We start from the raw sequence: 23048 nt of genomic DNA on the forward strand, positions 1-23048 counted from the left end.
CCTGCAACTTTATAACATATTACTTTAACATTTGGAGTTCTTTTTCAGGACAGGAAGAAGACTGCCTTTTAATTTGTTCCTTAACTCTTTCTCTCTCTTCAGTCTCGATGCCTCCTCTTCCTAGATTTGCTTTTTTGGACAAGACTCTGCCTTAAGTTGATATAATATAAATGGTAACATAGCTCAAATTTTTTTTTTTTCATGTTCATACCTCATGACAATCTGAGCATTATAGAAGAAACCTACAGTTAAATATGGGTGGCTACCAAATTTCTATCAGTGTGGACTGTACCTTTTATTTATGGTTGTAAATCTTGATCTAATATGTGAAGATCTCTAGGATGGTAAAAAATATCTGGAGCCATTGTCTACATTTATTTTTTTTTCAGCCTGTTGCCCTTTAACATTCTTTTGCAAGGATTTTTATGCTCTTTTCACAGGTATAGTGTCTTACACAAAAGAGTCAAATTATTTTCCAACATAAATCAAAACTTTTTGCCTATATAAGCTGAAAACAGAACTTGAAACATATCATCAGTGCAACTCTAATGAATGTTCCCTACACGTCTTCTTACACTTGAGAAACATGCCAAGTGAAATCTTCAAATATATGTTTATACTTTTTCTACTACAGGAATTGATACATTTAGATTTGGATTGAAATATATTATGTTTAGATCACTCTGTGTTTCTTCTTTTATTTCTTTTTTTTTTTTTTCTCTACAGTTTATTGCTTTTGCTTCTTTATTCTTCATCCTGGTTTCAATCACAACTTTTTGCCTGGAGACACACGAAGCTTTCAATATTGTTAAAAACAAGACAGAACCAGTCATCAATGGCACAAGTGTCGTTCTACAGTATGAAATTGAAACAGATCCTGCCTTGACGTATGTAGAAGGAGTGTGCGTGGTATGGTTTACTTTTGAATTTTTAGTCCGTATTGTTTTTTCCCCCAATAAACTTGAATTCATCAAAAACCTCTTGAATATCATTGACTTTGTGGCCATCCTACCCTTCTACTTAGAGGTGGGACTCAGTGGGCTGTCATCCAAAGCTGCTAAAGATGTACTTGGCTTCCTCAGGGTGGTCAGGTTTGTCAGGATCCTGAGAATCTTCAAGCTCACCCGCCATTTTGTAGGTCTGAGGGTGCTTGGACACACGCTTCGAGCAAGTACTAATGAATTTTTGCTGCTGATCATCTTCCTGGCTCTAGGAGTTTTGATATTTGCTACTATGATCTACTATGCGGAGAGAGTAGGAGCTCAACCCAATGACCCTTCAGCTAGTGAGCACACGCAGTTCAAAAACATTCCTATTGGGTTCTGGTGGGCTGTAGTGACCATGACTACCTTGGGCTATGGAGATATGTACCCCCAAACGTGGTCAGGGATGCTTGTGGGAGCCCTGTGTGCTCTGGCTGGAGTACTGACAATAGCCATGCCGGTGCCTGTCATTGTCAACAATTTTGGAATGTACTACTCCTTGGCAATGGCGAAGCAGAAACTTCCAAGAAAAAGAAAGAAGCACATCCCTCCTGCCCCTCAGGCAACCTCGCCTACATTTTGCAAGACAGAATTAAATATGGCCTGTAATAGCACACAGGGTGACACGTGTCTGGGCAAAGACAATCGGCTTCCGGAACATAACAGATCAGGTAAGACACGATTTCAAATGCATGCCATTAAATACTTTATAGACCAGTATGTCCCTGAAATAGAAGGCAAGCATTCTCATTTTCCGCAAATTTTCATGAGTTTTCCATTCTACCCCTTCACAAAAAATTTGTTTGTGTCAGGCTTGTAGATAGCTAAATTATAGCTTTTCTAAATGAATCCTAAGTAGAAGTCTGCATAGCTGGCTATAGAGCTCTCCTGCTTTAGTGGGAATGCCCTTTGCTGATGGTACCAATATTTTCTTTTGCCTGTTTGTTGCTTTTGTGCCAATGTTTCTTTGTTTCCCTGCACGATGTGATGGTACGATACTGGACATTTTCCATCCTTCATTCTCAAAATGTTGATCTCCATATCATTTGGCTTGGCGTGTTTGTCTCAGTTTTATCTCTGCCACATGGGGCCATGCATTTTAACCTAATTCACAAGAAGAAGATATGTAAGAAGAATGGACGTTTACATTTCAAAGGCCTAAACACCAAAGAGGTGATATGTAAGATGTCCCTTTTCAAAGTAAATAACTTCCTCAGTAATATTACGGAGGGTTCATTAAGTTTTCATTATTCTTAAATTAGGATATTTCAATATAATCCCTTTGGATTGGGTAAGGTGCTATGTAATATAATCAGCCCAACATTATTCAGGGGCTAGATGATCTGCTTTGGCCAATCAATGGCAAGGTTGAATTTCTCTGTGGATTTCCTTTTTTATGCACTCTGCATTGGGCTTTGTTCCCTCCCAGAACTCAGTTTTGGATGATTTACTGCTTGAATTAGTTGAATTGCTACTCCTCTCTATTGTCATAAATAATCTAGGGTTGATTGTAGGCTGACATTCAGTTTGCCAAAGTGATAGTCAATAGTGTCATCTCTAGTCTATTATGTCTACTACAGATGAAATATTTTGTAGTTTACACAATTTAGATTTTGTCCACTATGAAAAGTTAAGGTATATGCATTCCCTATAACTTAGATAGGTTTGATCTTTTTCTTGTAGAAAAATGACTTACTAGAATCCCATGTGAATAATTTTGTGTTATTTAGAAATAACAACAATTAAACAAAGCAAGCAAGGAAACAAACAAACAGAAAAGGCAAGTGACATTTTCACAGGTTCCCTCCTTAGCTTCCAAAAGTTATTATGGGGTACATGGAAAAAAAAAAAAACTGGCTGGAACTGAACTGCTTTTTCAAAGATTTTATTCGCAGTCCTTATGTTTATTTAGTAGATTGTTTTGCAAATTCTGTCAATATGTATCTGAGAATTGTTACGCCAGGAATGTCTTTATGAAAGATGAAATTTAGTTGGTGTTACTGCTCTCATTAGACTGCTCTCACGTACTTGCGCAGAGCCCGTATGAAGGGCATGGAAATGAGGACACACTCTCAGCCTGGGCAAACATTGTTATAAGTTAGTATCTAGGCTGATAGGATGTGAAAGTCTTTGGCAAAAACATATAGAAGTAAACAGTTGTTTCAAGGGCATTTGAGAAGTTGATCTTTTTCCACTGGTATGCTCAAAAATATTATGTCACCTCAAAATAGAGAACCTGGACATGAAGTTTGTGAACTTCAGGATTATTTTCATTACAATTTATTGGGGAAAATTACTTTCAGAAAATAATAAAAGCATGCGTCTTAAAGCACTGCAAAGACAAATATTTACTTAGGAGTTTTTCCTTCAGTAGGCTCCACTTTCAAAGATGTCTATTTGCATTAACTAGATAACATGTCAAAAATGGAAAGATATTAACTTGTGTGCTACTTCATTATCACACTTATTTTGAATTCACATTAATTTTGTAAAAGTTATTGTCCTATTAGATAAAATCCAAAATGAAGTTAAAATTTCCCAAACAACATTTCTCTCCTTTTCAGTACATTTCCATTTTGCTCCACATAAATTTTTGTAATGAGTGATGAAAATTCTTTTTCTTATCATGATGTGATTATTGTGTTTTGTATATCGAGTGACTGTACTATGGACATTCGGCGTAAACTCTTTGTACTGTCTCATTTCCTCATCCATCACTGTCTGTCAATGGGCATGGTGCTGTGACCAGTGTTATCAGGTGACGACAGTACAGGAAGTGAGCCGCCATTATCACCCCCAGAAAGGCTCCCCATCAGACGCTCTAGTACCAGAGACAAACACAGAAGAGGGGAAACATGTTTCCTACTGACGACAGGTGATTACACGTGTGCTTCTGATGGAGGGATCAGGAAAGGTAGGCATGCATTTAATCAGATCCTAACAGGTGACTTAGCAATTAAATGCTGCAAATATATGGAGTGCTGTAAAATGCTCTTTCATCATTTTCTAGGAGCAACTGTGCAATCATGGTGCTCTTTTCCTCATCATATCTTCTCTCTTTATAAACATTTAAAAATACATATCATAACAGCCGACTTGATTGTCATATCTAAAAGGCATTTCACCCTTCTTTTTTTTTTTACATTTTGTTTTTTCATTTGTCTATGGGCAGAATTGTAATGAAGTATTTAAAAATTAAGTCACTCGTCTAATTACTTTAATACAATGGATTCAGCAGTCTTTAAAAGTTATCTTTTTTCCTACAATGAATTAAACTCACTAGTTGACACTATGCATATATTTGATAAGTAATTAATAATTTAAAACAATAATAAAGCTTTTTTCAAAGTAAAACATTAAACGTACTCTAGTTGTCTCTTATCCAGTATTTGGGCCACTTTTCCTAGTGGTTTACCTGAATGTCAGAAGGTTGCTAAGGTACAAGATCCTCAGCCATATAGAACAATATACCCAATCACTGGAAAGGCTACTTGTGTACTTACAAAATGTATTGATGGAATTTTTCTTCAGGGCAGTAATAATTCTAAGTTTATTATTTTTTTAATTGACACTGAACAGTACGTGGCACATAGAAGATACTTAATAAATATTTGTTGAATGAATACATTGTATCGGACAGACATCTTTGTTAAGGAATATAACAAGATACTGAAGCTCCACTCCAGCACAGTTTCATTTCCCTAGATTGTGCCAGGCATCTATGACTATTCCTTAGGTGCTAGTTTTTGTCTTTGTTTTTGTTTTAGTAAATTTTACGAACCAACAATTGGACCCTTTTCTTCTCCTTAAGAAATAGTTTTTGACACTTATAACCCACCATTGTCAAAGTGCTGGTATGCTCTTAGATTACCTCCTACTTTGAGAATTCCAGTGGCTTTAGTGTCATGGTTATTTTTCTCTGTTTATTGACAGAATAGAGAAAGAACTATTAATTTCTTATGAAGAAATAATAATTTCTTATGCAGTTGACTGAATTTGAACGAAAAGCCACTCCAAAACTTTCACGTTAGTGCAAGTGCATTTTTAAAATATTGTGCTTATTTGCTATTCATTGCAGTTTCTTCCTATTGAATACTTTACCATTTTAAGCCTAAAATATTTATTTTGTGATGACTGCTTTCTTTGAAATAGCTCATTACCCATGTTGTGCTTCTCTTTCATTTCTTCTGAGCACTTTACATTGTTCTTTCTGTCTCCATACCTGTGAGTCATGAAAGAGAAGACAAAGGACTCTTCTTTTGTTTCTTTAATATGTAATATTTTAAATCCTTCTTCATTCTAAGAACTTTCAATCTCTACCTCTATCCCTTGCACCAAAATGTATTTCAATCATCTTAATAGATTTATTTGATTTTTTGCTATTTTACATTTAAATATCATGTTACAACAATTTTTAAATATTTTATAAAGATAGTTAATATTCTGTCATAGTATTTGAGCAAAATATATGTACATATATTAAATAATAATATCTAACTAATAATATAGAACATAGTATTTTAAGTGCATTGTAATCTTAAATCACTATACGTGTATATACATATATACTTATATATGTATATATGTATTTTTATGTAATATGTGGTTAGATTTATGTGCATTTTGAGCATCATTCAATAAAGTATCACATGCAATATTTATACTAGGGTTACATGTTTAAGGATCTAGATAGAATTTTTTTTTCTAGGTTAGAAAATATTTTGAATTTTAAACTGTCAAAGGGGATCACATTTGAAAAAAGACTGCAAGTTATAAAGCACTATATAAATATAGTTTTTCCATAAAATAGCAAATTTTCATGAGCAAAGCAATTCATAAGATATTCAGTTTATATGAGAAAACTATACATTCAATCTTATTTCACAAATACAAATTCTATCAGTGAGAACATCTTTGAAAACTCATCTATGAGCTTTTTATTCTTTGTCATTTCTCACCATAATCAACTTCGTTTTCATTCTTGCCCAATTCTTTTGCAGATTTGTGTTCTTTTCCTAGGTCTGATAACATTTCTGGCTAATTTCACTTAATCTTCTCAGTGTCTTATTTTGTCATGTCTATTAGAAATCCATTCATTTCTTCTCCTTTTTCCTTTATGTAGATTAGAGATGTCTCCTATTACTCCTACTCAGATATTTATTTCCTATATGATTTCTTCCTGGCCTTTCAAATTGGTTTCTACCTTAACCTGATTTTAGAGTTATGAAAATTCTCCCCTATGTACATGAGATAAATGACTGGATTCCCATTGTATTATTTTTCTATCAACAAATGTAAATGTAGTTGGGCATACATTAAGAAAACATGTGGATTCCCTAAAAGAGTAAACTCCCAAAACTTAGAACCTGTGTTTTTATTTATATAGTAGTTTTATGAAATCATTTTACATGAACACAAACATACCCATTGATAGTACATGAATAGGAAGTTTCAATACTGTCCCAAACTAATATGTGCTCTTAAAAGCTGTATAAAGTGTATACCATGTATTGGGTTCAACATTGTTTATTCTCATGAATTATATTTTTAGTCATTCCATTCAGTAGAAGTTTGATAAGGCAAAATTTTATCAAATTTTCTGTTCATAAATGAACCTCCAGAATAAAGGAACAATATATTTATATGAATAACTTATAATTTTACTAATTAAATACTTGTTACTAAATTATAAGGGAAGCCTTCTCAAATGGACATTGAAATCATAGTTATTAAAAATAAAAGACCTATAAATAGAATAAATAATATTTATGTTAATAACTATAATTCAGAAAAGTAAACATTGAGAATGGCAACCAAGATTTACATGTAACTAGCATGATTAATGTAAATTGTCAAACAGATTTTTTACCTTTTTGGAAGTCTTATAGAGAACATGGTGACAGTGAGGACAAAAGGTACATTTTTATAAGGATGAATTTTAGTTGTTAACAACCTCTTTGTTTCATACATATTCACTAGTTTGCTTTTAATCAAAACCAATCAATGTTTATAGTCTAGTTTACATTTTTCGGTTACACTAAAAATCCAAGTCAACTTGTATAAATTATTCTTTCTACAATTTCCAGTTATATTTCCAATCGCATTACAGAAGAGTAGTGATAACTAGCCCTCCAGGCACGTGAAGATCCCTATGTAAGAAAAAATGACTTGCAATTCCTTTTTAATTATTTAAGACATTCTCCCATTAACTACTCCATTAGCTACCAAAGGAGAACGAAATATATACCACCTCCCATGCTTTATAGCTCAAAATACTAACAAAATATATAGGCAGATAATTAGCAGAAATTATGTCCTAGAGAACTTCATTGTAGTTAATGGAGGACATAAATTTCCATCTACAAAATACCAAAGAAGACATCTAATCTGCTGAAAGTTTGTGGGTGTATATGTAGGGAGAGGTTCCTATTACTCCAATCTTACCCCACAGTAGAGCTATTTAGTTTTCCTATCTACAACACTTTTTTCAGTGGAGCTGTCAGAACATTTATTTGCTAAGCTGTATAGTATAACTACTTTTTCAGTTAATAGTTGCCTGGCTTTTAAGACAATTTTACTTCTAACTTTATACTAGGTACTCCCTTCCTCATTTACCTGCCTCTAATCTTTCCTAATAAAAAATACTGCAATATATGAATCCTTCCAAAGGTGACCTTGATGGGGTGTTGCTTGAGTAGCTAAGGCAAATCAATAGGTTAGAGCTTGTGGGAAGTATCTTTCATTCTGTAAATTCATGATGATCATGAACAAAAGATTAGAATGCACGATAATAGAAAGAAAAGGTGGATTAAGATCAAATTGTTCTCAATTCCTGGCAGGGGAGAGTCAGCTGAAAATATATAATCAAAATCAGACTTTAATTTACTAAAATTATGACTCAATTTATATTCATTTCTTTTCTTTTTTTTTTTTTTACTTTTTTTTTTAAATACAAGGGATTAGAAATGGGCATTCATTCTACATCATCTAGATAATGGCATTAAAAACCATTATTTAGGAATCATCCTTTTAACCCCATAAGGCTGGAAGATTAAATATGCTGGAAAAGAGTTGTCCACTTAAAGTTAAGCATGCTTTATTAGCTTAGTAATAATAAAAAGTGAAAAGAGAAAAAATAGCTCATTTTTTTTTAAGGAACATATTCTGAAATTTAAAAATATTTGCCAAATTTATATCTTACTTAAGTTGCTTTGCCTGATTCTTAAAAGCTTTCTGATATTGTGTATGCCAAAATTACATCAATACAGACTGTAATCTGCGAACGAATAGATTTTGAAGTATTGCAACAGTAATTTGTGATAGCTGGTTTAATCTTTTGGAAGTGACAACTACAGTGAGCTTCATTTTTTTTTTTTTAGAGTTGTAAATTGTCTCAATATTGAATTCTTTGTAAACAAATTCTTTGAGCTCAAAAATAGCACTTTTGATTACCCTGCATGATATTGTTTGTCTTTGTCTATTTTCTGGTTGAATTCAACTGATGTCTGTGCATTTTTTCATAAAAGGATATGAAAAATCCCGAAGCTTAAACAACATAGCGGGCTTGGCAGGCAATGCTCTGAGGCTCTCTCCAGTAACATCACCCTACAACTCTCCTTGTCCTCTGAGGCGCTCTCGATCTCCCATCCCATCTATCTTGTAAACCAAACTGCATCAGTCGGCTTAATTGTCTTAATTCAAGTACTGTTTATCCCATAATGGAAATAATTAAACATAGACTTACTCCAAGCTCCATTAATACAGTACCAATCCTGCATGATACTACTATCTGAAATCAGAAATGCCATTTGGGTAGCCAACAAATCTTATCCTGGCTTTAAATGAATCTTATCCTGGTAGTGCTACTACTTCTCCATATTAATTGCCCTGATCTCCTTTTGCAATAAAATGACAGATAGCGTCAGATATTGGCCAGTACCCTAATACATAAACATATCTTCAGGGAGATATATTTAAACCAGTGTGCTTCCAAATGCCAACCACTTCATGGGAACTTCATTTCTTGTGACTCTCTAAACCATTCTGAAGATGTCTGGGATTCTATTTTGATTGCTCACAACATGACTTTGGTCAGCTCATTTGCATGGACCATCTTGTCTCTATCACCTGAAAGCAATGTCACAAAGTTCGGGGACCATGGATGGCTCGGGATATGTGTACTTGCATTGAACCATCCTGCTGATGTGAAAGTACTGGTCGACTGTTCTGCATGTTGAATTGTGGGGCATGGAGGGCGAGTTTCTCCCTGACATATTTTTTTTCTTATTCTTTGAAAAAAATATTTGTTTTAAAAGATTTAATTTCTTGATTGATTTACTTTTGTTCCAAAATGCTGTATTGGAGTTCTGAATATCTCTGGTTGTTTGCACACAGATAACTGCAAAGAGGTTGTCATTACTGGTTACACGCAAGCTGAGGCCAGATCTCTTACTTAATGGCTTGGGGAAGGCACAAAACATGAGAGAAAGGTAACTGCCAGCCAGGCTTGCATTGTTTAGATAGGAATTGCTGCTTGGTACTAGAGTCATATATTTTTTTTTAATCCCAGAATTTGTCATCATTTTCAGAGGCAGAGTGCCAAATATCATTCAAAGCTCTTGTCATTTTTACCCCCTTCCTTTATTTTAATTATTATTTTTTTTGCAAACAACAAGGAGCATTGTTGTTCACGGGAAGCTTTCTTGACCAGCCTTAAATTTCTGACTCACGGGATTAATCAGATTTTCAGGCAGTATTTAATCAGGTGCTTTGTCCTGTATGTTGTTCTGTCCGTTTGTCTTAGCTCCCTGTCTTAAGTGTATATGCCATCTGTCTCCATGAAGCACAGAAATGCCTTGATAAGGTGTTCATGATTTTAGTACTGGGTCTTCTCCCCTGCCCCTTGCCTTCTTCGGTTACTTGGAACAAGCCTCTCTGCTTGTTCACTCCAATGAAACCCCCAGGGTGTCTTATTCAGTCCAAGTGGAAGAAATTCTGTTTACACATCCCTACAAATGCAATAGCAGTAGTGTGTCTGGTGTACTGGGCATGAGAGGGAGGAAAAATGTCATACTATAAATTGAGAGATAAACAATATTTCTGAGGCATTTAGGATCCTAGAGACTGCTAATTCCTAATGCTCATGTTTATTTTCAGTTAGGAAGATAATTGCCACTTTTATGATTGGCCACATAACAAGTACTACTTTATATTCCTAAGTCCTAGAGCATGACCTGCATGTCAAAGACCTTGTACAGCAATGTATTTACTCAGACATAAACATCTGATATTTAGAAATTCAGTGATGCTTTTGATAACACCACACATAGAAAGTTATAATTACACACAGCTTTATGGTAAAGAAATTAATATACTGTCTGGTGCTGCTGTTATTGACTGCAGTGTTGTACAGAATTTATCATGGATTTTTGACTGCTGAAAAAGGGACTGTGGAATTTAGCCATACCAAGGACTGTACTGGAAACAGATTTCTGCTGCTGAATGTGCCCTGATGTGACCAGGTTGCACTTGGAAGAGATCCTCCCGTCTTCATGAGGCATTAAAAGTTCGTAAAAGAACAGTGGATGGAACTCATTTGGTGCTCCCCATATGAGTGGTCTGCTTGTGGACTGGCCAGCGTCCATGAAACAACTGTAAATACCAGCGTGTGTGCATGGATCAACAGCTTTGGCCATCTCACGTCAAAGGAAGCCAAATTCATGATCAACATCTCTGGAGCTTCAAGTAAGGCCCATACCTCTGTGAATTACCACCTCATGGAGTTGCAGTAGATTGTGCTGTGAATCATAAAAGCAGTGATATTGGTGTAGTATAGGTCTGTCTTAATTTCCCTTATTTCTCCTTTGTTGGTTGGATCCACAAACACTAACTGTATCATTTTTTTAATAAACCACTTATATGATCAGCTTGTCAGATTACGTTGTGAAATTTTCAGTGCCTATTTATCAAAACTGACCTATTTTGAATCCCACATTTGTTTAAATTCTGAAAAATTGTTTGACTTAAAAAACTCACTAATATTACTTATAGTTTAAGTGTTTTGTCATTGTTACCTCAATTATTAATATGACAAAAAATAAAATTCTGGCAATGAGAGTATTTTTTTATTAAATGATCAAGGAACAATGTCAGTATATAGTAGAATATTAATTGAATTATATCCTAAAATGTATATTTTGCATAAAAGAGATATTCTTCAATCAATTACTTTTTTGTGTTTTGTGGCAAATTAAGCTTGTACTTGTCTTTAAATCTGTTGTAGTTGAAACTGTATAAGAATTCTTCGTCTTGCTTAATCAGTATTTCCAGAATCTATTAGTTCCCCTGGGATTCTGAATATAACATATAACCTAATTATGAACCTCTGTATCGTGGACCTTTTGTGAACATCTCAAGGTGCATGCACATCCTTGTTGATAATTGATGGAAATGTAAATAACTGAAATGAAGAATAAAAGGCAAATAAGCTGGGGATAAACTTGAATCCTATCTGATTAAATTCTTCATATTCTTTTCTTGGCTCTTCTCTTTGTTTTGGAGTTTTCAACAGGCTTTACTATTTTTATGCATCATTATACCAAACCTAATACTCATACATTATAAAAAATTTGAGATGAAAGGATTTATAAACATACATAGCTCACATTTTCATTTAAGTCTTAGGCATGTGTCTTCCTTTTCTAAGTGCTTTTTTCTCTTATGATTCAGAGTGGTAAAATTATGAATTATTATGGTATTTGATTTTTATACAGCATTTTATGACTAATACTGAATTTTCACTTACACTTTCCAACTTAATCATCACAGAGATTCTGGAGGTAAATATTTTTTGTTTTCATTTTATTGGTGGTGAAGTGAAGGATCACAGAGGCAAAACTGTGTCACAGATAATTTCCCCTGTCATAGTTTATTATGGTTTAAATATTTACTGAGCCTCTTGTTGTAAATACTTACCTTCCAAAGATGGCTTCTGTCTCACTTTTGGGTAATGGACCACTGTTTCAGCAGGGCACCACACATAGCTGACATTCCATTTGTATTGGGGGGTTATGTGTAAATTTATCCTGTAAATTCTATGATGCCAACAGGATTAGAGGAAAGGTAAAATGGAAAAGAGAAATAAGGTTGGGTAATCCAACACTTTCCCATAATGCATCAACAGAATCTTTTCTAGGTCTAAAAGTGCTCAGTGTTGATTATTAAGAGACTATTAAGAAACTGAGATTCAGAAAAGGAAATCTGTCTAAATATAATTACTGATAAAAAGTTTTTAATGATTGTGTCAGGATGTAGGATTTACTGTAAAAAGGGAAAATATGTAGGATGGGGAAAGAATACATTTTAATAGATAATTGACATCAAATTTTGATTAAAAAAATCAAGGTTAAATAGCCATGAATGAAAAGTGAAGATATTCATTTTATCTTTGAAATAAATCACAAGACAGATGAATTGAATAGCAACAGCGAACTTAACTTGGAAAGAGACAATGAATATATTAAAAGGCTATAGTACCAAGCAGGGACTTTGGAGGATTTATAACATGCTTGAAGACATTTAGAGCTAAATGAATCTGTTAAAAAATTGAAATCCTTAGCAGTTTATGATGATTAAAATATGTGGTTTAAAATTTTCCTTACTGAAAAAAATTGTCATCCTTCCTTCCAATTTCCCCTGCCAAAATTTAATGAATTGTTTAAATACTTGGACACTATTAAACTATAGATTTATACAAATTTTCTCTAACATGGTTGCTGTGTCATTAATATTCATCTTAAATTTTGTTACTTCCTGTTCTCCCCTAAAATAGTTGTTTTCATTATTGTCTAAAAATTAAATAATTTAATTGAATTAGTATTACATGATTTCTTTTTTTACTTATCAAACCGTCACGTCAAAGTGACAGATCACTGAATATGCATTTTGAACATTAAAATGTTCAAAGACTATGGATTTTCCATTGAGGATCCCAGGTACCTAGTACTCAATTTTTAATAAATGAACTATATTTTAGAGCAGTTTTAGATTCACAGCAAAATTAAGCAAAAAAGTACAGAGTTCCCATTTATCCCGTGCCCCCCACCACGCACAACATCCCCGACTATCTGCATCCTACACCAGTGATATTTGTTACAAGTGATGAACCTGCATTGATGCATCATTATCCAAAGTCCATAGTTTACATTAGAGTTCATTCTTTTTTTTTTTTTTCGGTACGCGGGCCTCTCACTGTTGTGGCCTCTCCCGTTGCGGAGCACAGGCTCCGGACGCGCAGGCTCAGCACCCATGGCTCACGGGCCCAGCCGCTCTGCGGCATGTGGGATCTACCCGGACCGGGACACGAACCCGTATCCCCTGCGTTGGCAGGCGGACTCTCAACCACTGCGCCACCAGGGAAGCCCAAGAGTTCATTCTTGGTGTTGTACATTCTATGGAACTTGATAAATGTCTAATAACAGGAATCAATTATTGAAGAATAATTTCACTGCCCTAGAAATCCTCTGTGCTCTAATTATTTACCCCTCCCCTCATCTTGGCAACCACTAATCTTTTTATTGTCTTCCTGGTTTTGTCTTTTCTAGATGTCATACAGTTATAATCATATAGGATGTAGTCTTAGATTGGCTTCTTTCTCTCAGTGGTACGCACTTAAGGTTGCTCCATGTTTTTTCATGGCCTGATAGCTTATTTCTTTTTAGTGCTGAATAATATTCCATTGTCTGGATGTACCATAGTTTATCCAGTCACCTACTGAAGTTGCTGGGTTGCTTCCAAGTTTTGGCAATTATGAATAAAGCTGTTACAAACATTTGTGTTCAGGTTTTGTGTGGGCATATGTTTTCAATTCATCTGGGTAAATACCAAGGTGCACAGCTGCTGGTATTTACACTCATTTTTTTTTTTATTTGGTCCCCTGACACATTTATCAGAACTACTTTTCTCCTAATTCATCTTCTTACTGTCAATCATGTGAACCACACAGGAGTTATTTATAAATCTGTCACTTCACTTCAAGCTGTAAATATGTTGATTGATTATCCACCAACAGATTTTTCTCTGCAAAAGTAATTTTTTTTTACAAAAAATAGTAAAAGCTCTTATAGAAATCAAAAAAGTTTAAAAAATTAACTATAATTCCATAATTTTCCACTCAACAAATCAAATGTTTTTGTTTTATCAAGTTGCCTTTTTTCCCTTTTGTTATTTTTACTTTATAATACTAATGTGTGTGTTCGTGTGTGTGTGTGTGTGTGTGTGTATTTAACCTATCATTCAAGTCATGCTGCAATTTGGCCTACTACCTTTCTAGACTCTGTTCATCCTCTCTCATGTACGGTGTTCTAACTATGTGCATGTTCATGGAAGCATCCCAGGGCAACACAGATGAGTAAGACATCATTCCTAGCATTGAAAACTTCATCTACTATGTTGATCTCTAATTCTGGCTCTGCATCAGAAAAACTGTTGGTGTCCTTTAAAAAAACTAATGCCAGCGCTCAACTCTAAACTTCTGAAATTATATCTGGAGATGAGTCCTAGACATACACTGTTTTTAAAAAAGACTTAGCATATATATTATTAACAAATGTAACAGAACAAACAAAAAATTAGCATGAATTAAGCTATTATAGATTTTAGAAATATCATGCCCCTATTTACTGTATAGCTAGTCTTTTACTAGCAGACCAACCAAGTACTTCATTAGGAAATTCTTTTTTTTTTTTTCATAGTCCTTAAATGTGATTCCAAATTTGAGGAGCCATTTAAAAAAAATTTTGTGCATGTATTATAAATCCATAGAGTTTAAATCTTCATTTCTCAGTATATTTCTTATAATAAAAAATGATATAAGGACATACCATGTAACTCAAGATCAAGTAACTTATTTTTGAGGCAAACTCAATTTTTTTGATTTCTGTTATAAATTTGATAAACACTTAGACTTTTGTCTATGAGCCAGGAAGTGTTGTCGTCACACCAAAATGATTAAAATTTCTTTGGCATTAGTGAAAAATTCACATTTATCTTAGGAGTGGTGAATAGTGACATGAAACAGCTAGCATATGAAAGGATTCTTAATGTAATTTGAAGGTGGTAGCTTCTGAAACCTTTGATTAAACCTTTCTTTAATCAATGGGCTCGGTGTTTTTATTTCCTTTTGAGATCTGTTAGCAATGAACTGAACTCTTATTTAAAACCAATTCTTTCTTAATGGCCAAGAGAAAGTATATTACTTAAAGATATGCCTAATTTTCTGATCAAAAATAAAACAAAACAAAACCTGTAATTTTATTGCAAAGGATTAAGCATGAAGGCAGTACCTAAGGACTGAATGTATATTTCTTTATTTTTTTCTTTTTCTTCCTGAGAGCTCACATTTTACCAGTAATTTGGTCTCTCTGGAAACAAAGGGCACCAGTTTAAACACTCTACAATGATGTTTACTCCTGTTGCAGTAGCTGTTCCTTATCACACTGGGTGCTGGCAGGAAGATTAAAAAAATCATGGGAATTCTGGACAGATGGCTGATAGAGAGCATCAGAATCTAAGATGGTAATGATTAAAACACACACGTATATACCGCTGGATATTCAGAGACAAAGAAAAGCCAAAGATAGAGCAGCAAACGCTGAATATTGCCTGAAGCAAGGTCATTTAGTGTGAAATAAACAAAAGGACAAGTCAAAGGTAAAGGAATAATTATATAATTCTGCTTCATAAGCCATGTTAGAATAAATTCTGCACAAAAGGACCAGACATTCTTTTCACTGGAGACCTTGAAAGGTTTGCATTACATCACAGGGGGCTAGAGAAGAGACCATCAATTTTCACATTCCCTAACGAAGAATGAATTTAGACAATTTTCTCTTAGATGCTCTGTTTTTATTTGCTTCTTTCAGTTTTGACATAGAAATATCCTTTCTTTACTTTTACATTAATGTTAAGGTTAAATGTTTTCAGAACCAACTGATGACTGTCAAAATATAAAATAACACTAGCTTTATATTTGTTTTGATTTGTGTAAAATGTATTTGTACAAGTTTTTAAAAATTTATTATAAGAGCACCACATGACAGAGTACTACTGAGAACTCACTGCCTTTTAATGTGAAACTCCTTAATGACACAAATGAGATTCCTAGGAAAAATATCATTATAAGGTTTATTTTCCAAAATTAAATTTCTTCAGGCTCAGATCTACCTACTTGTTTTTTAGAACTGGTAATGCATAACAACCATAACATTGAGTGTCAAAATATTAAGGGGAAATAAGATTATTTGCCTTTAATATCATCTTTTCTTGGCACCAAGTGTTCTTGTGTTGACATGCGGTGTGTTGGACCTGTGGAAAAAGGACACACAGAATTACTCCTTAGAAAGCATCTTCTGACCTAAGTGGTTCACTTGAGATCCATAGGCAGTAACTTCTACAGCCTCACACCATTGAATAATCCTTCATCCAACTAAACTAGGTTTAACTATGAGACTGTTTCATGACACAAATGTTATCTTTTGAATTGCCAACGGATGGTTATGACCAAGATGCCTTAACATTCCCCTCAAGTCCACAAAACATGTTTCTTCCTGGCCATTGGCCCCTGACAACCCTTTTCTTAGAGCATTTACTTTTGAAAACTTGCTAGTGTAAATTCTTTCTCTGCCCCTTGGAAGTGTAAGTCTTCTCCTAGCTCTTGCCATTTCTACAACCCAGGAATATCTTTCTCAAGGGCCCGGGAGCCATTTCTCTGAAATGTAATAATCATGAAAGATAGCACCTCTAACTCCTAGTCTCTGGGAAGGTAGGAGCCTAACTTTCTTAAGTGCCAATTAGCAAACACAGATGGCCGAATCACATTAACCAAACTCCCCTCTAATGTCCTTTGGTACTTTTCACTAGCTCACCCCGGGGCTTAAAATCTCTACCACTTTTGTTTCAGTGTAGTTGAGTTCCATCTCTTTCCTTTATTGCAGTAGTCTTAAATAAAATCTTCCCTGCCTAACTAGTACCACGCAATTTGTCTTTAACAGTTCCTTGGTAGATATTATAAGTTGTGGTGAATCACAGAAAAAAAAAAAACTTTGAGGACTTACATGGGTTGGGTAGGAGTGGGGAGGAATTCCAACCACTCTGTTAGTCACTTTAATTTTGAAATAAATCTTTAGAAGATTTTAATAATATCATAAATATAATTTGAAAATGAATAAAAATCAGCTCCTTTCCTTTTTTGAAACAGTTAAGTTTCCTTTTTTGAAAGGATTAAATTGAAAGGCAGCTGTAAGTAAACTGATAAGTTGCTGCCATTCATGTCCTTTCATTTTACTGCCAAAAATATGATAAAATGATCTAATTAGATCTGCTCTTTTTCTGGACACTGTCCCTTGGAGTCTCCCAGCAGGCATTCATCACTCTATTTCTACTGCTTGGCACACTACCAGGCTCACTGAAGAATCTCAATACATATTTATTAAATTGAACTGTTATGGGCTTCCCTGGTGGTGCAGTGGTTGAGAGTCCGCCTGCCGATGCAGGGGACACGGGTTCGTGCCCCGGTCCGGGAAGATCCCACATGCTGCGGAGCGGCTGAGCCCGTGAGCCATGGCCTCTGAGCCTGCGCGTCCGGAGCCTGCGCTCTGCAACGGGAGAGGCCACAAGAGTCAGAGGCCCGCGTACTGCAAAAAAACAAACAACAAAAAAAAACTGAACTGTTACTAAGACTCATTTTTCTGAAATTTGTATCTCACTATGTTCTTTCCTAGTTGTACATCTATCAACATCAGAGTAAAATGCAAACCTTTAAGCTTGCCATTCAAGACATTTTATCATTTGGCTTCTTTTTACCTCTCTATAGTCAACAATTTATTCTTTTCTTTGGTTCCTTTGTTCAGTATCTCCAGGGCCTCACAGAGTCTCTAGGATATGGTAGACACAGTGTTCACCATTGTCCCTGGACCTCTTGCAGCCCTGCCTCACCTATTGGTCTGGACCTTCTTGGACACTAATAACTATCTGTATTAAACTTCAATTTGCCACAGATTCTATGGTTACTCTATTTTAAACCTCTTTTATATTTATCTAAACTTTTTCAACAGCAATGCCAGAATTAACTCCCCGGATCAGAAATTCACTTTACAGATCTCCTCTTGTGCCCTCTCCCCTTAATTAGCACAAGTAATTAAGTCCTATTGTGCTTTGTAGATAAACCTACTTAACCTATGGTAAATCAAATGGTATTTAGAGTCAAAGTAAATTTGAGTTGGAATCTTGTTCTCATCCTTTACTAGCTATATGATTTAGGACAAGTAATTTAAACTATAAATTTCATAGAAACTTGTAAACTTCTGAGAATAATATCTACAACATAATTTTGTCATGAATTTTGAATGAGAAAATGCATGTAATATGCTTAGCACAGTATTGTATCCAGAGATTCTGCTCAGTAAATGTAAACTGCAATTATGATTATAATTATTATTACTTTTTTTTTTTACAAAGAATTTTTATAGTGTAGTAACTTGTAATTTTTTCTCTAGTGTTGATGTTTTTGTGTGTGATAGACATGGGACAAAATTTTGACAACAGTTTCTAAACCCATTTCCAATTGCCTTTAAAGATAATGAAATCTTCCTTTCAAGTTCATCCTGGCATCAACATGAACATACTTTCAATGGTTTTTAAAAAATTGTTTACAGACTAAATCTCAGAGATGGAGGTATTTACATTTTATAACAGCAAATAGAAGTCGGCAGAATCTCTTTGGTAATTTAAAGTTTCAATATGATTGGAAAGTCTTAGCATATTTCCTGAATAATATAAAAATATTATGTGTATATATAATTTCTATTTAATTCTGCAAAGTAGGCTTAAGAGATTCCAGGATTACCCCCAGGTCACACTAAGACCACCCAAAATTAGACATGATCTTTGGGTGGTGTTGGTACTTCCCTAGTCTATTAAGAATTCTTTAGAAAATACCAAATCCACAAAAGTGGAATTGTCTGTTTATTTTTCACATTAGGAGGAAGTTTTATTCTGAACTGGTTCAAGTAATGGTTTTAATAACATGGTTATTCTCTTAGTCATTTCTCACAATACTGTGAAAATGGAAAACAATGCCCTCATTTAGCTTGGGAAGGGGGGAAGCAGTGGCCAATGTTGTTAACAACAGCAGTAACACAAGACTTTGGGTTTGTTCTTTTCTGAGATAATATCAGAATGGTCATCATGTCCTACTTAACAAAGAAACGACATACTAGATAAGCGAACTCTTCCAATATTTGTGACTGAATAAACCTACATGAAATACATTTCTTTAGCATTTTTCCAACACATTCATATATATAAACTATAAAAAAACCCCTCAACACTATAAAAATAAAATTTGTTGCTAATGGAGGAATGAAATATTCTAAGGAATGGAATAATTTAATTATGCAACTTCTCTCTTTACATTACCACATTAATAATAAAACATGCACTCACTCTCTTTTACCTAGGATTATGTTATATATATTCATATGAATAAACTCTGGGCTTACAAAGCAGTATCTAGAGTTTCTGTATTAAATATCAATGATAAAAAGGGTATAATTTTTAGGCATGCATTTTTTAAAGGACCGTTTTAGTTTTCAATTTGCAGTTTATTCTCAAGTCTTGATATCTTTATTCTGAAACAAAACAAAAGACATGACAGAACCAGATGCCTTAGCTTGTGTCATTTTCTTTGAGAAAGCAATATTCACTAAAGAATCAGAGCTATCATTTTCTTGACATGGGCAAGGATGGGGGTGGGGTGGGAATGGCAGGTGTAAACCTAAGCCAGAAGCAAAATCCCTCCTATATCCAAAGTGTGCTACATAAAACGTTCAAGTACATTGTTTTTATAAATGGAAGTACCCTCAAAGGCAAAATTTAAAGACCTTTATCTTTTGAGATTCCAACTTTAGAAAACTGTCTCTCTTGATGTGAATTGCTGAGATAATTATAAATCTCTTGCTCTTTAAGATGCATAGCTTGAACTTAAAATAAAATTGAGAAGTAATTTGAATGTAATATTGAACGCATATTGTAATATTATATTTTGAATTTCTGATATCTGACACCAAAAAGAAAAAAGTTAGAAAAATAAATTATTCCCAAATGTTCATTATATTCTTATTAAATAAAATACACTTTATTTACATAAATCTGAATATAATAAACAAACATTGGTAGGTTAATGTCCAAAGATCAGAGAGATGACTATTTTCTGCAAATTCTGTTGAGTATGTGGTGACTTTAGTTCAGGGTATGGTAAAAATATTTACTGATTGCTTACTATTTTACAGGTACTCTCCTAAGTGCTTTGGTGTCAGTGAACAAAACAGATTAAAGACTGTTTCCTTCGTGAAGCTGATGCTCTAGAACACAACTATTTAAAAACATTAATCACTTTAATAAAATTTAAATAAAACCTTAATATTTAAAAAATTTTAAAAACTCTCAAATTGGCTGTTAAAAAAAGCAACACAAATCAACAGCTCCTTGGTCTTCTCCCAAAGCACTGATTTTTGTATTACAATTAATTGACAGAACAACCCAAAATAACTGCTAATGTTCTCACCTGTTCATGAATATATATATATATAAAGAATATAACGTAGAGTCAACATGAAATATTTAAAGATCATATTCTAGGCCTTTTTTTCACTTTAAGTAGATTTATACTGTTGGAGCATAATTGAATAAAAGTTGGATCTTTTTTATGCCATGATTTAACGATGCAATTTTTAGATCCAAATTAGTCTTATTTTTCCTAATGTTCCTTAAATCCTTCTCTGGTTTGGAAGCTACAGAAATGTATGGTAGTAGCCAAAAGGGAAATTTCCCCAAATTTGTAGTTGATTATGTAACCCAGAAGCAAATTTGTTTTATAATCCTATGGGCAATATATCAATACCATATTTGGCATTAGCGGTCTTTCCCTTCAAGAGTATGAGTTCTCAAAAATGAAATTAATATTCTAGCTATTGAAGTTATTTAAATTTCAAAGGATTTAGGACCATTCAATTCTATAAGTGAAAACGTAAGAAGCTACATTTACCCCTAAGGTGGACACAAATAATTTTATTTCCAAATTGCAATAGGAAACTTTGAGTAATAATGAAACATTGCTTACATTGTGTGGCATATATGAAGCTTCATAAAAAAATGAAGGAATCTTGACTACTGAAATAATATGGTATAAAGACAGATAATATGCTTATTTTCTAAAAACTCTTTATCTCAAGTGTTGTGGACTGTTTAATGACTCAGAATGGCAAAATTGTGAGCCTTATATGAGCTCCATTTTTACAAACAGAATATAAAGGATATTGGTTTACGTGGCAGTTCAGATGAGGTCATTGGGCATCAAATATTCCTCTTGAAAAGTTTATTTAGGCACAATGGGTATCTATACATAGGTAAAAAGACCTGACTTTTGGACATTTTTATTTAAACCATCAAACTGCCACAACCCAGTTCCATACAGGCACAGTATTCACCTGTGTTTCTCTCTCTTTCTCTCTCTCTCCCTCCCTCCCTCTCTCTCTCTGTCTTTCTCTCTCTCATGTTTGGCCATAGGGGTAAGGCTATCAGTAAAACAGTACAATGTTTACTTAAAATAATGAAAAACAAGTCATTTTACTTTTCAATATTTTTCAATGTGTAACTATTGTAAGTGGATAGCTGTTTTCCACAAATAGAATAAAGCTAATATTATTTGCTTGAACTTTCCAGAAGAAAGGGTAATAAGAGAAGATTCAGAATATTTTTGCTAGGCTTTGTTGTTTTTCCATTTGATCCGGGTTTGTTTCATCCTGACTTGACAACCTGATGGATTCTTTCAAAGGCTACCAGCCCAGAAGAAAATATCTCTTAAAATATTGTGAAATTGTGTTTCTCAGAAAGACCTTTTCTTTTTTAACCTTTCTAAAAATGTTAAAAAAAGTTAACCTTTTAAAAAGGTTCATCATCAATCTGAGGACTATAGCCCATATTTGGTGGCAAGAATTGCTTGTTTGCTTATTTATTTATTTTGGTGTTGGTTTCATTATCCCTCATGTTTCCTGTAAACTATGGCATGGCATTTCCTTTTCACCAAAAGGACATTCCAAAACTATGCATTTTCTAATTGGATCATCAATATATTAATTCTTCCAAATAGATTTTGAAAGCATACTCTGAGGTACACAATCAGGGTAATGGTTTTCATGATAGTCCATCAAGGTAATCTGTTTATTTTATCCTTGTTTTCTAATTAAAACATTCTGCCTGTGAATTTGGGGCTTTTGAGTTGAAAGGTGAAAAAATTGATTACTATGTTTATTTTTACTGCTAATTTTTAAAGAATGCATCTCTCAAACCCCTATCCATGTTCCATAATGCAGTGCTTTTGCCTACAGATGCTAGAGCATAGTAGTAAAACTGTCACTCTTTGCAGATGATATGATATTATATATAGAAAATCCTAAAGATGTCACCAATAACTACTAAAGCTCATCAATGAAATTGGTAAGGTTGCAGGATACAAAATGAATGCACAGAAATCTCTTGCATTCCTATACCCTAATGATGAAAAATCTGAAAGAGAAATTAAGGAAACAATCCCATTTACAATTGCAACAAAAAGAATAAAGTACCTAGGAATAAACCTATGTAAGGAGGTGAAACACTTGCATTCAGAAAACTATAAAATACTACTGAAAGAAATGAAAGATGACATAAACAGATGGAGAAATATACCACGTTCTTGGATTGGAAGAATCAATATTGTGAAAATGACTATGCTACCCAAAACAATCTGCAGATTCAATGCAATCCCTATTGAACTACCAATGGCATTCTTCACAGAATTAGAACAAAATATTTTACAATTCATATGGAAACACAAAAGACCCTAAATATTCAAAGCAATCTTGAGAAATAAAAATGGAGCTGGATGAATCAGGCTCCCTGACTTCAAACTATACTGCAAACTATAATCAAGACAGTATGGTACTGGCACAAAAACAGAAATATAGATAA

The 23048-nt window shown here is 34.0% G+C and overlaps 1 protein-coding gene across 10 annotated transcripts in view; it reads left to right on the top strand.

Moving 5' to 3' along the window:
- KCNC2 (potassium voltage-gated channel subfamily C member 2) overlaps positions 1 to 11516 on the top strand; it is a 197719-nt gene extending 186203 nt beyond the window's left edge. For 4 of the 10 annotated variants that reach the window (XM_060306196.1, XM_030866251.2, XM_060306194.1 and 1 more), the window contains exons 3-5: positions 727 to 1654; positions 3733 to 3897; positions 8510 to 11516. In XM_060306196.1, coding sequence (XP_060162179.1) covers positions 727 to 1654; positions 3733 to 3897; positions 8510 to 8646 — 1230 coding nt within the window. In that variant the 3' untranslated portion in view covers positions 8647 to 11516. The remainder of the gene's footprint in view (positions 1 to 726; positions 1655 to 3732; positions 3898 to 8509) is intronic. The other 6 variants (XR_009565465.1, XM_060306197.1, XM_060306200.1 and 3 more) reach the window with 6 other exon arrangements.
- Positions 11517 to 23048: the final 11532 nt, after the last annotated feature.

The sequence above is a fragment of the Globicephala melas genome, chromosome 10, assembly GCF_963455315.2.
Source record: "Globicephala melas chromosome 10, mGloMel1.2, whole genome shotgun sequence".
In the NCBI taxonomy this organism is placed as follows: Eukaryota; Metazoa; Chordata; class Mammalia; order Artiodactyla; family Delphinidae; genus Globicephala; species Globicephala melas.